Raw genomic sequence first — 13,501 nt, 5'->3', positions numbered from 1 at the left:
CCACATTAGCGTGTTTTTTATATATAATTCCACTGGAGTTGCTTGAAGACGTACAGGATAAGTGCATTCCTTAAAGTATGGCAGTGAGTGTTGCAAAGCCAGGTAGTGTAGTCATACAATTCAGTTATGAAGTCTCTTCCATAATCAAACTAAAGCATACATGTAGATAATAGGTAAGGACTAGATTGGACTTGGCATTCCATTACTATTGGTATTCTATCTTCTGAAATTACATATCTTGCTGCAGCATCTTTTGGAAGAGAGATGAAAATGTACATGTGTATATTCTCGACGTTTACTCTTTTCCATATATGGTGCCTGACCTGCTGAGTTCCTCCAGCATTTTGTGAGTGTTGTTTGGATTTCCAGCATCTGCAGATTTTCATGTATGTGTGTGTGTATTATTTTGTTTTGTATTCCTTGGGTCAAAAGGGATGAGGTAATCAATGTCAGCTGCTTGGTTTACAACATCAGTCTCAGAATTCTGAGGTGTACACACTTGTGATTTTTCTCCATCGTGAAAAGAGGAAATTGATTCAGCACTTCTACATTCTATATTTCTGCAATACTTGGTTACACCTTGGCATGTGAAAAGAGTAATTCTTCATCTTCCTGGTTAATCCTGGCTGGCTTTCCAGTGAAGGGTGCTACATTGTTGGATAAGATGATCTGCAGAGATGCTGTCAGGTGGACACGGAAGTTTTCTGTGATACTATTCAAAGCCAAAAAGAGAATCATCTCCAATGCCCTAGCCAGTGCTTTGGGATATTAGATGCATGTTTTCTCTCTTTTTTTTTTAATCCTTTAAATCCTTTCAGGCTGAATGCAAACATAATGAAGTTTTAACTCTAACCACCAAATTATATTAAATATAACATGGAATGATTATAGTGTGCTAGGCAGTGAAAGCTTAGTATGTGGATTCTGTTCTCATCCTACCTGTGATGAGATATCAATATAGAAGGCTGAAAATCAAATAATTTTATCTCAGGCAGCCTAGGATATAGAGAAATGTTCTATTAAAATGTCTTATGCTTCTCCATTAGCTTTGAGTAATTTGTGCACACCACCCTTTGAAATCTTGTCCCACAATTTGTAATTTCTCATCTTTGCAACCAGAATGAAAACCACCTACGTCTGCACATTTGACTTCCCATTTGCTATGATTTTGCCCCTGCTTCTTCAATTTCAATTTGTAAATTCTTGCTCCCACATGCATTATTTGCTCTGCCTCCCATACTTCTGTCGTTTCTTGATTTCCTGGTGCATAACTCTATTCTTTCATCCAGGTCACTGATATCTATATAAGCATCCAAAGATATCAAAGATTCAAAGTATGTTTATTATCAAAGAAGTACAAGTTATACTACCATGAGATTTGTTTGCTTACAGGTAGTAAAAATAAATAAAAGGCCAACATCCAATGCCCCATTATGATATCCCATTATGTACTAAAAAAGGAGCCCTTCAGGGCAAAACAAAAGAGATTTGTCAGATATTTTATGGAGTTTGCACTGTCTCTTTTTTGCTCAATTGCTGTTTTAGAAAAAGGATACCAATGCAAATTAGTGTCAGAAGGAAGACTTGGGAGAGGTCAGCACAAAAAGAAAACAAAATTAATCTAGGTAAGCTGACAAGCTGAACGTACAGTAGTTCTAAAATTATCTGTTAGTGAAATTATAGTGAAGAATCCTAGTTCAAGTACAGAGATCAAGATGTTGGTAGGTTTGATATCCAAATCAGGTTAACTTTAAGTGTTCAAATTAATTTAGTTTCTTGGTTGCATTTAGGCCATTAGTTAAGCTATTTAAGCAATTGTTTCTATAACAGAATAAAATACCTAAAAAGATGCTTGGGACTTCAGTCAGTTTAATCTTTTAGCTGTTTATGTGTAAATGCTTCTATGGTCTTTATACACTGAAAATCCTTAGTTTCCTTAAAATAATTTCTCTGTTCATTTGAGTGAAAAGAAATTGCTTGGCAACTCTGTTCTGTCTTCAACCAGAATATTCGTCTCCTGCTCTATCCTGTTCTTAAATGACTAACTATCAGGAAAAATTTCCTTTAATATTCTGACATCTGGTAAATGTCATCAGAAATATAGTTGTTTTTACTGCAATATGTTATTAGAAGATCGGTCTGTTGGAATAATGTACTCCCCGTGTGTGTGATCTTCCTACAGATCTTTAAATTCTTTTGTAGGTTGCACGGTTATCTTTTATCTTGTTTTGACTTTATAGGGAAAGTAAAACTATCAAGTAGATGTTGTTGAGACTTGCTTCTAGTTCAGATTATTTATCTGTACAGAACCAAATTGATTTTAATATGATCAAGGTGGTCATTCAACATGGCACTCGTGAATTAGTGTCAGAAGGAAGATGTGACAGTGTTTGGCAAAAAATATTTGAGTGTGGGTGGGGTAGATGGTAAGTTTCAAGTGTGACATTCCCAAAGTTAATATTGGTTAAATAATAGTGAAAAAATAATTCAGGTACAGAAATCATGGTGCATAACTTTGCATATTCCATTTCCTTGCCTTGTTAATAGAAAAACAGATGCACTGTCACAACTGCAGTGTTTGGGAATGTCTTCGCTATGTATCTTTTTTAAATATAGTGGATTTGGTTAATTGGGCTGTCAGTTCATTAGGACAGCCACTTATTTGGGACAATGTGGCACCTAATTGGGACAGGAGACTGTTGCTGAACAGCTTCTAACTAGCATCAGTTGTGTGCACTTGTGTGGCCTTTAGACACTACGCCATGCTTAAAGCAGACGGTTTTCAAATGGTGTCAGTAGCATGTGTTTGTGTTCCAAAAGCTGTGATTTTTGTCACTGATAATTCGCGAAAAATATGCAGTAAGGCAATTCAGGATTCTCTTACCCACTGTGGCTTCAAGCATTCAGGCTTGGAGATGCCAGAAATGACCAGAAGTGATAATGAAACGATTTCACTACTTCAGCAAGTTATGAACCTGCAAAGAATTTTAAGGTAGCGACAATCATCTTGAATGTTACAATGAAAGTGAAGATTTGGAGTATGCAGTTATCAAAAACATTCTATAAGGCAGTCATTACCTCCACTAGGTGTCTGCGCTGGTTTTGTTCATCTACAGTCAATCAGAAGAACACAGAAGCATGCACTGAATAAATTCCTCCGTCAATAAATACAGTATTAGGAACTAATGCACAGTTTTATAGTACTGCAGTATTATTGGTAGTGTTTTTAATTTCTGTACTTCATTGAAATACATAATTTGTACTCAGTTAAATGGTAGTTTGGCTTTTTTATACTTTTTAAACTATTTTCATGAAACTTTGGCTATTTGGGGAAGCTGCTTAATTGAGCCAAAAGGTACTGGTACTGATGTGTCCCAATTAACCAAAACCCACTGTATTTAGTTTTTGGATGATGCTTATATAATTGGTTGTATGGAAACTTTCAGTAATAGGAAAAAATAGTTAACTGAATAGCATGTCATCATTCTCCAATGTAACTAGCATGAAACCTGGAATATGTAGCTGAGACAGGAACATCAAAGTAAATCAGGAAATAACTTGAAATTATCTGGGTGCTGTTGCTTTTGCTAATGTTCAGAGCTAGTGACATTAAGATAAAACAAAGCATAATTTGTATCCTTGCCATTCTTTAAGCATTCTTTTTCTGATTTGGACGAAAGTTCACGCATGGGATGGGGAAAATGGGGTTGTTATTATAGTGGGGTAGTGGTGCATAGGAGTGGTCTGCAGCAGCTGTGGCTGAGTCTCCAGCTGTATATGCTTATCAGGTTTCACCACGCCAAAGTATTTTGTTAATTAAACAATCACACCATTGTTTTTGCTGTTTTAGTTATTTCACTGTTTGCTTAATTTAACGTACCATTAACGGTTGAGGACTGTTAAAATTGTATGGCTTGCACTGCATTCAGAGTATGTTCTGTTGCATGTTTCCTACAACATGTTCGTATTGATAGGTTCTTGGATCTTTTAGCATCCTAACTTTATGCAATACTGTGTATAAAAATTAATGTTTGGTCACATTGAAATGTAGTGAAATTTGAGGACAACCAAAGTACAAAATTGTTTTGCTCTGGGCTAGAGTTGAAAAGTAAATTACTATCATGTTCAGGGTGCTCAGCTGTTTTACAGAATGTCTCCCTTACTCACTCTTGAAGTTCTCAAATTCAGTTTCCCCAATGGACACTCCCCCTTGAACCCTTTTCACGCAGTATGAAATAGGAGTTTAAGTTCTGTGTGTTTGTGTTTGCCACGACAATTTTAGTTTGGTTCAACTGATCAGTATCTTGAGGATTTTGAATATCCCGATTAGATACGTTCTGTTTTCTTTAATCTGAATACGTAGTTTCCTGCAGCCAGATGTCACATAGACGTTTCTTATACGCTAAGCAGATCTGCACGTAGCTCTGGAGTTGGGATCTGGACTCCGGAATGCCGTGAGCTGTAATAGTGTTGCACTAACCATTACGCTACTGTGCTGCCCACACAATTCTGACAAGTTTGCATATGAAAGCACTTCTGAATCACTGCTAGGCAGCATAAATGGCAACGATCCCAGTCCCTGGGGAAGCCACAGTGGTCACCATGCACAGCACATTTGCTCTCTGCTTTTAATGCAACAAGTTTCTGATCCAGTTCATTAACTGTTCAGTGATTCCTTGCATGGTCTTCCCATGTGGCACTAACTCAAAAGTTTGCTGAGTTCTGGATACATAATCCCAAAAGAAGTGCTCTCAGTTCACAGGTTCCACGACCCTTTGAAGAGCTCTGGCAATAGTAGCTCTCCCTGTATTACAGCATAATTTTTTTCTCTTTTCTGACCCCCCCCCCAAAGATTTGCTTTTTTCCCCCCTATTGCACCCTCCTCTGAAGAACTCCAATAATTTCCTCATGTCAGAGAGCAGACACTTCCAGCATAATTCTTTTGTGGAATTTTTATATGTAATTATTTTGATGTGTCCATGTAATGATTTATATATTTATATCCATATAATTCATATTATGATTTTTTTTAAAGAATTCTTTTTCACAACCATCACCTCCCTTGTTTTTCTTGGGGTGAGGGGGGTAGTTTGAGGCCTCATTCTCATTCATTGATTTTTAACATATCCAATTGTAATAGTTGCTTTTGTCCTTTATTTTTCTCCAAAGTTCTGAATCATCAACTTTACTTTAACTAGATGGATTTAAAAATAAAAGGTTAAAAGACCACACCATTAACTTGGTTTTAAAATTCTTTCAGTAATACAGAATTGGTTTTGGAACAATTTGGTGTTTTCAGGTAGAATGTTCGAAGGTATCAATCATTGCTAGATATCTTCACTTCTTGTGGCAAAAATGGTAAAAATATCTAATAAGTAAATTTTTAAGATGCTGCCAAAATGGCCATTTATAATTTGGATTGTGATCAAATTATAGATAACTTATGTCAACTTAATTTTCATTTGTGCAATCATGTTTCTGTCGTAACTTTTCCTGTAAAAGGTTCCAAAAACATTTCTAGATTATTGAAATAATTTCAAATCTTGGCTGGAGTGATGCTCTTTGACTATTTTTTCCACTCTGCCTAGTTTGAGTGAGCTTATTTAATTCGGATACAAGTAAAAATACTGCAGTTGACCTTGGCATCCTGTAACTCACGAGTGGAAACATCTGCATGATTGCCACCGGATTGCTGTAGAGTGAACTTTGTCTGAAAGCCCATTTGCTCTCACCCAGTCAGGTGACAATTGGCCTTCGCTATGAAGACCACTCCCAATCAATTAGCGTGCACAATTTGGGCTCTTGAAATGGGAAATACAGTAGGTTCAATTGGTTGAGCTCTAATGGGGAAGCAGACTGCAGTAAGGCTGTGATACAAACTCTAAATCAGCTGCTGTTTAAGAACTTTTCAATAGGCAACACCTAAAATTTAGATTAGATTAGATTATGAGGACATTCAGTCCTCGTTTATTGTCATTTAGAAATGCATGCATTAAAAAATGATACAATGTTCCCCCAGAAAGATATCACAGAAAACACTGGACAAACCAAGACTAAAACTGACAAAACCACATAATTATAACAAATGATGTAACAAATGATTAAGCATTTAACTTGTGACCAGTGTCATGATGATGAGCCATGACTTCTTTTGGCCTTTTATAGTAGGTTGTGTTGTTTTAGCACTCCTTGCATTTCAAATGACTGAACATACAGGTCTAAATTACCAGCAAAAATCTCTATCCAATTACTGCTCTAAGCTTTAAAATAATTTATTACTAAAAGACACCATTTTGAGTGAGCATCACAAGCCTGGGATGGGGAAGTGTGTGGATCACAAGATGCTTGTAAATCTGCCAGAATCCAAGACATACACAGGATGGGAGCAGCATTTAAGCTACCGTATCCTTTCTATTCTCTGGGGAGATGAAGGCTCTGTCACAGCTCTGCAGAAGATGCCTGCAGCGCCACAGCAGGTGACAAATCTATCCCCATTCATTCTGCCAGTTTCCCAAACGCTCTTTCATGGGTGCAGTCTGTCCATTACCTGGACAAGACTTGTAACCATCTTCAGCAGTCCAAGTCATGTTTTGCAATAACAATCCAACCAACTGTTTTGGAAACTTAGATCCTGAATGATGAGAGGAGAGGGCAGGACCTGGAATGTCTCCCAAGCACTTTACAATACTCATGCCTGACTTATAACAAGAAACAGGGCTGCACCAGTCATTCCTCAACCCTTTTGGATTATGACTAATTCACATACTTTATCCACCTAATACATCTTGTATTAAAGACTCTCAAAATTTGAGGCCAAATTTTTACTATTTGTATCATCAACAGTACTGACCTCAAGTTAAATTCTTTCAATTTTCTCTCATTTGATATTTTTAATATTCATAGTTTAAATCTATGCTCTTTTTGAACATTTGTCTTACATGTACCCTTCCTGTTTTTAATCTGCAGCTGTGTAATGTTCTAATATGATGACTTTGTCATCAAATCCAGTGCTTTTCAGCACGACGTACAATTTTAACAATGGCAGTTGCTAGGGAGTATGTGACATTAGAACGAAAACCTAATCAAACAAACCCAGTAATTTTGAATTTCTGCTGACTTACTGAACTAACTTGTTATATTTCCACATATTAAAGATTAAGGTAACAGGGAGTATAGAACTGAGTCATTCCTCAAGTGGTTCTAAATGTGAGGAAACATTGCACTGAATTTAATTACATAAAGAAATCACTCTTCAATGCTCTTGCCTGTAAAAGAGTCATTTGAAACTACATAAAGATCATTACATCATTTTGGTTTAGAAATTTAAGATATTTTGATTAGTCTGGTAGACGTTGTGGGTTTTATGAGTGGCACTCTTAATTCTTGCATGAGTTTGTTAAATATGTGAATTTACCAGCTCAAGCTGTGCTTTTTTATTTGAAACATAATTTGCTATATTTCTCAGGCTATTTATTTGTAGTTGTAATTAAAGGCAGCTGTTTGTAAATATGGTTTGTATTTTTAATCGCTGCTTATGGGATTGTATTGGAATGCTACACATTAATTTATAGCATATGATTTCTAATTGTTTTGTTTTGTTTCCTTTTGTTTGATTGCAGTGCAAGCTTCACATAAGCAACCCTGGCAAGTCAAGGATACCACCCTATCCATCTGCTTAGCTGTAACGCATCTTCCATCAAAATGTCCATCCATTCTTTTTTACAGAAATAGTATTAAAAGAATATTAACAATTGTCTTTTAATATAGGAAAATAGGAAAATCCTTTAGTGTGGATTCCATGAAATGAAAAAAGGAGTGCACCTTGTTTCTGAGTGCTCGGGGAAAAGTAAAGTTTCTAATGAATTGAAATCAAACTGTAGTTAACATATTAGGCTAGTTGTCATATTCCATTTTGTATGCTGGAATTAGGGCAAGGCACTCTGCAGGGAAGGACTGATGTATATAGATCCTTTCCCATTTGGAATCTTACAGAAATCAGATCCAGACATAATAATTTGCAGATAACTAATTCACAGATTTTACTGTTGTTACCACAAGAAATGGGCTGGTTCAGAAGTAACGTAATTTTATTTTGGATCATTTGTATGAATCTGATGTTTTCCTAGTTCCACGAATATATTTCTGATGTACGTGTGTTTCTGTCATTAATAAGGTGGAGTTTAAAATATTATTTGTACTTTTTTATATGTACGCACTAAAGCTGCTCTAACTTGGTGCTGTGTTTCCGTTTGGACAAATTTTCCCTTTTGGAACCCTCTCCCAAGTGGTTGATTAATTCCCTCATGCCAGATGTGAATTTGCTTCTGTTACTGATGCTGATCTGTTTTCTTCTGGCTTGGTAATGCCTCTCCTCCACTGCTATTAAAACAAGCATCAGAATTATTGTGCCATTTTCGCAGACTCACACTTTTCAGTGGTAGGTTTCCGTTTTGTCTAAATACATGTGGCTCTGGACAAGGAGAGGTGGTACCTACCTTGAGGTATGCATGAATAGTCCTAACAATGCCCTCCATTTTAACTATGCGCATTTCAGTCACAAACTTTTAACCACACGCCAGTTACTTTAAAACTCTACATGTTATAAGATGTGAAATTATACTGTTTGGTAAATTGGACCTAATCTATTGAATGGTACATGCCATTTTTTTTTAGAGGGAATCTAATTTGAAGGCACTGTCTTTAAAAAGACTTTGTTACTGCAGATTGCCATTTAAATCTGTATAAAGGTAATCTTGAAATTTGTATTTCTTCTTGGGGTTGAATTCTTATCAGTGTATTAATTTTACTAGTTTTTCTCCTTTTTCTAAAAATAATGATACTGGTAAAGGCGTTACATAGTTTGATAGTTCAATGCCAACAAAACTGTTTAATTAACCCTGTAGACCTTCAGTTCAAATTCCACCAAGTCCTTCAGTCTGCTTCATTTGGACAGAGCTTTTCCTCAATGTCAGCTGTGAGCTAGGTAGAACACCTGAAAATGATGTAGTTTATTGACTCTTGGAAAGAGAAAGAGTAACATAACTAATTGTCCTTCTGAAATACTAATACTTGTCAGAAAGTATTAAAGGCCATCTTATTTTGGCTTGAAAACCTACTCCACTCCAAAAGAAGGGGAGGAAGGAGCAATATTAATGAAGTCCTTAACTACACTTTTTCCTAATGACCTTACAGTAAAATTTAAAAATTAATCCTGCAACTATAATTTTGAGGGCTTGTCAAAGGAGAATGCTTTTAGCTCTATACCCTTCCTGGACGATATTGGCTGATTACCCTGGCATCTGTTTTATTTTGTTTCTGTATATCTTCTGCCTTGTTTTCACAGTAATCCTTGGCTCTGCACGGAATAACTAATATCCCACAAATCTAATTGGATTGTACTTTCACCCTTGCATGTAAGTACGGGAGTTGAAGTTTTAATGTTCAGAATTGAAGCATATAGCCCAAATGATTGCTAGTCTGTACTCTGAGCTAATTTTATTAGTTTGGTTCAGAGCAGTTCCAGAACAACTAATATCTTGCACCAGCTGCCTCCCACTCCTTTCCTCTTTCTGTTTATCTGTAAAATGCCTTGCACATTAAGCGCTGCCATATTTTATTTTGCATTCATTGTGCTCCACATATATAATGAGGTAAACACTCTGGTAATCTTTAAGCATATAAATTTTAATACATTCATATGAACAACATCTTAAATGAGCTTGTTGCTAAATATAATTATTTCTTTACGATGCACCATTACATACATATGTGTACCAAACCAGATGTCTCTACATTGCTTATGTGCAGTTCTTAAAGAGGTGAACTATGTGTACACAATGTACTTTTATGCTTCCTGCTTTCTTTATGTGAATTTATTGGGAAGCAAGTGAGGTGGAAGAGAAGAAATTAGTAAATCCTTAAAATATTTCAGATCTCAAAAGCTATGCTTTCATCATTGTTGTGGTTTTTAAGGTGATCATGAGTAACAGTAGTTCATTTGGATACTGTTATAAAATACTAAGCTATTTGTTATATCCACAATTTGTGTATTGTAGAGCACATATAAATATAATGGTGCCAGCACTGATGCATTTTGTTCAGATAGATGTTTTTGTATGACCCCTGTGTGGTGTGTGAAGTGTTTTCAATATTCCTCTAAAACCCTATGCATTGGAGATAATTGTATCACAGCTGCTTGTAACACTAATACAATTGGCTCCTAGAAGTGAAAGCCCAGAACCTGCATAATTTACATCCTGTGTGACTTTCTTGTGCTTATGTGTATTTTGTGTTTTTTTCTTTAAATTGAGAAGTTGTATTGTGGTCTTGTTTCATCAGTGTAAACTAGTAACCTTCCTTGTTCATTGTATGCAGCTTACTAGATGTGCTTGCAGAAAAAAGTCTATGTACTGTTTCTGTATACCTACACATTCTCCTAACGCTTTTGACTGTGAAATTGTAGGTAGAGATTTCTGATGTTGTGGATTTCTCTGGCATTCACTATTCTATATGATTACAGGTGGGAGAAAATCTGTCTCTTCACAGGACAAAGAAAAGTACATTGTATGTCAATTCCAATTTATGGCTCATAAGGGATATTTTGGGATATACTTATCTTCAGTTTAAAACAAAGATATTAGCTTCCAGGTCTTAAACGAAAAATACATTGGTTTATAATTAAGCTTCATGGGTCTAAAGTGGGGTACTGCGATTACACCAAGTAGGATACAATCTACGTAAAAGAAAAAAAATGTGGTTTACATCTGGGTCAGGATTGGGTCTAACAGTGATGTCTGCTACAGATTAATAGTCTGCCAAGTTATTAGAAGGAAGCTAGCATCAAATGAATTGCACCACTAAAGGTAATAATAAAGGTTGACTGTCATCATGTTTGCTTTTTTTTTTAACAACTTGCCTTTTCAAGAAATTCCGTTTGTGCACAGTTTTCCTAGTTTCTCCTTGGGGTTTGAAAGTGTGTTTAGACGGATTTATTCTGTTCCTCTTTGTTTTTACCCACCCTCCCCCTCTCTCCACTGTTTAACCAATATTCTTTCTTTAACTTTCCTCTGTAGCTTCTTTATCTAGTTGTCCTGCTGCCTGTCCCCTTCTCCACTGGACAAGATACCCAAAGCTTTAGAAGAGCTACAATATATTCACACACCACGCAGAAGAATTCTTTCTTTGGTCATCATTTTATCTCTGCTCCTTGCTGGTTACATTTCTTGTACTGTAGCATGATAGATATGTATTTTATACATTTCATATGGAGGAAAATCCTAAAATATTCTACATGATAAAACCAAGACCAGACAATGCAATATTTATAAGCACCTAACCTTTTCAGTTTGGGGTCTGTCTAATATAAAATTTTATTGTGGTATTGGAGACCATGGTGCCTCTGATAACATGCAGTAATCTTTTTGTTTAGGCCTGTTTTTTGATAGCCTTACAATTTTTACTTTTCAATTCATCTCTGTAAGTAAGCCTAAACCCACTTATAAAGACTACCTAAGAAATACATGTTTTTTTTTTAGTTGATTACACATTTCAGACTCATGTATGCTAAATTGATTTAGTGGGAAAAGACCGATCAACTCTCAAAATGTTGACGCGTGATAATTATTGTCACATAGATATCAGAGGGGAAACTGAAGGCGGCCAAGGTTTTTTTTAAAAATAAACTTATAACTGAATTTTTAAACTTTTTTGCTCAAGTTTTAATATGTTAAATCAGGACCTTTTTATTAATATTGCATCCAGTGAAATGCTTTTAGTTGTTTTTTTGCAAAAATATCACCTTTAGTGTCTCCGGACTTTATACATCATCTGAACTACTTGACATCAGTGAAGCAGTTGCATTTGTTTACTTATGTAACATTTGGTCAATAATTGAAATCATTTCCAAGAATTGTTATTAAAGGTGAAGGGTGCAGGGGGGAAAGGCCATTTAACCCCTCTTTTCTGTGCCAACTATATAGAGCTACCAAGCTTAAATATCACTTAATTGGGTGTGAGGCCCTGTAGGTCACTACTCTTCAAATGCACCTTTCTACATTAATAAAGATTAAATATTTTGCAACAGGTAAAGTGCAAATAACGTTTATTCTAGTTTAGTGGCCAGTGTAAATATAATGAAGATATGAAGGCTGCAATCCTGATGTGGTATTGGATGAAAATTGTGCTCCAGTATAACCACACTGGCTTTTCAGATGTGCGGTGTTCTGATCTAGTTGAGTATGCTTTCCTGTAACAGATATCCTGTATTTGAACATTTGTTTGGAGACTGTGAAAAGTGAAATTTTACAACAAAATAAAGTGACTTTTAAACCACAGCTTCACCCTAATTCTCCATGTGATAAACACTCTAGGTTATGTGTTTCTTGTTTACTTTCATCTTTCATGCACTAATGTTTTAACTTTTTGATTCTTGATGTCTTCTTTTGAATTTAAATAAAAGCTGGATAAATTAAGTTCTGTATAGCTGCAATTTTGATATTTGTTTTGCAGTTGCTATCAAATCACTATTTCATCCCCAACCTAGGAAGTTTCTCCATACAACAATGTATACTGGAGGTCTGTCAAAATTGCACATTGTCAGAAAAGGAAGATGTTGGCCTCACCTCGTGATGTAACTTTAATTCTCCTGGCTTGCTCACTGCAATTCAGATCTTGGATTTCAAAACTAGTGCTGCAGCAACAATAAAAATGCATTGAAACTATGAAATGCAAATTAATCAAATTTTTAAGCAAAATTAATGACCCTTGCATCCATTTTAACTCTGTTACATATAACTTTTCCAAACATAGGCACACTGCACCTTTAAAAGTATTTTAGACCAAAACTCCATCATGCATCTCTTTTGGGTGACAGTGAAGTTTTTACAGTATCCTTTTTTTTTACTCCTTTGTTGAAGTAAGTATTTTAATAAAATTAAGGGGGAGCATTTCTTCCAAAATTAAGTTTGTTCTTGTCTAAAATAGAGAGATGGAAATCCTAAAAGGAACTATTTAAGAATAGTTGCCCTCAATGTGTTGCAGCGTACTGGTATGTAATTCTCTTAAAGCTTCAAAGCCATTAGAAGCATCACATTTTGTGCAAGGACAAAACATCTAAACCTAAAGTTGTCAAAAGAAGTCTCATTGGCCTTTTGTTTTCCAAAATTTTAAAAAAATTAGAGCATTGCTTAAACAGTACAGCAAAATGCAAATAACCACCTAGATTTGCTTTTAGGAAGAGAAGTGAGTGCAGTTACTATTAAAAGGGAGAAGGTGCTCAAGAAGCTGAAAGACCTAAGGCTACATAAGTCACCCAGCCCAGATGAACTGCACCCTAGGGTCCTGAAAGACATAGCGATAGAAGTGGGAGGGTGACCAGCCAGATGTCGTGGTGCACATCGGTACCAATGACATAGCAAGGAAGAGTGAAGAGGTCCTGGACAGTGAGTTTAGAGAGCTTGGTAGGAAGTTGAAAAGCAGGACCTCAAGGGTGGTAATCTCAGGA

The 13,501-nt window shown here is 35.9% G+C and overlaps 1 protein-coding gene across 3 annotated transcripts in view; it reads left to right on the top strand.

Annotated features, from left to right (window-relative positions):
• Window positions 1–12,648, top strand: part of LOC140195173 (septin-11) — an 86,002-nt gene extending 73,354 nt beyond the window's left edge. For all 3 annotated transcript variants that reach the window (XM_072253057.1, XM_072253059.1, XM_072253058.1), the window contains one exon: window positions 7,620–12,648. In XM_072253057.1, the coding sequence (XP_072109158.1) occupies window positions 7,620–7,635 (16 nt within the window). In that variant the 3' untranslated portion in view covers window positions 7,636–12,648. The remainder of the gene's footprint in view (window positions 1–7,619) is intronic.
• Window positions 12,649–13,501: the final 853 nt, after the last annotated feature.

Source organism: Mobula birostris, chromosome 3, assembly GCF_030028105.1.
Source record: "Mobula birostris isolate sMobBir1 chromosome 3, sMobBir1.hap1, whole genome shotgun sequence".
Taxonomy (NCBI): Eukaryota; Metazoa; Chordata; class Chondrichthyes; order Myliobatiformes; family Myliobatidae; genus Mobula; species Mobula birostris.
This window is presented reverse-complemented; position numbering and strand designations above follow the sequence as displayed.